The 1,070-nt window shown below is 40.7% G+C and overlaps 1 protein-coding gene across 1 annotated transcript; it reads left to right on the top strand. All coding sequences in view use genetic code 11, as the record gives it.

Moving 5' to 3' along the window:
* Positions 1-41: 41 nt before the first annotated feature.
* On the top strand, positions 42-446 carry EGR_11321 (hypothetical protein; the record flags this gene model as incomplete). Its single annotated transcript, XM_024500562.1, has 2 exons — positions 42-155; positions 330-446. 2 exons carry the CDS (start codon positions 42-44, stop codon positions 444-446), a joined length of 231 nt encoding a protein of 76 aa, XP_024345024.1.
* Between the last annotated feature and the right edge of the window lie 624 nt (positions 447-1,070).

Here is a 1,070-nt window from a genome sequence, read left to right on the forward strand (position 1 = left end):
GGTAAAATTAATAATCACTCGTCTCAGGAATGGATTTACTCATGTATGGAGGGAGAGTTGAGGAGTTCCTGATCAATAAGATGCTCTACTGCATCACTCTTGCCCTTCACTCGGGCGACAAGGGACAGCAGTTTGAAGATGGCGGTCGCCTGTTCGTGTACGATTTGTTCCAGGGGATCCTGAATCTGGACGGAGGAAGAGAGAGAAGAATACCGTTGGATTCAAGGACTGGAATGTAGGAATGTGATGTGAATTGGATAACCCGTGTCGACCCTTACCAGAATGTCTGTAAATGCCACTCGGTAAATGTTCGTATTTCCTGTTTTCAGAACACTGCTAACAATCGTGAACCATCTGAAATATCTTGTGACGGAGCAGTCAGTGGTGCCTCCATAAAGATTTTCACACCATCTTCCTACTGGCCTTATGTATACCAGCAGTTGTAGATCCGTTGCTTTCACCCTGTCAGTACTTCAATCGCATTCCAAGTCCACCAACACTTGGGTTGTTTTAGCGCCAGATCGTGGGTACAAAGCTCCAAGAAAGTGACTGTTGTGCAAAGTCATTTGCATGAGAAAAGCATTACAATATCAAACTGTTCTCAATTTTGTAGACTAATGTTTGCAAGAAATAACCGTAAAGGTGTATTTACATGTATTTCATAATAAGAGGTCAGCTTTTAAAAAAGATGCATTTACGTGTCGATATGCCAATGAATACAATGTGCAACAAATGTAAACGCAGAAAATGACATTTGTTATTCAGCAAAATTTTTGTGGGTTACAATTATGTACAACAGGTAATACTGGATAAAAATGTGTAGCTAGCTCCTGGTTTATTTTCTTCACTCTCGCACTTATACGTTTCAAACGAAGTGATTAATTGTTTGGGTTGTTTTGAGAGCTGCCAAAAATCAGCACAAGTTTATGGCGGTTGGGATGCTGGACTGTTTTTCTACCTCTAGGAATCCTGGAGTCGAATTTATCACAAAGTTGGTACATATTGCTCTCGTTTACCATTAGGGGTACATTTAAACAGCATAAGCATTCTGTAGCCCTTGTGTCTTTCAA

This window comes from Echinococcus granulosus, assembly GCF_000524195.1.
Source record: "Echinococcus granulosus chromosome Unknown EG_S00912, whole genome shotgun sequence".
Classification (NCBI taxonomy): Eukaryota; Metazoa; Platyhelminthes; class Cestoda; order Cyclophyllidea; family Taeniidae; genus Echinococcus; species Echinococcus granulosus.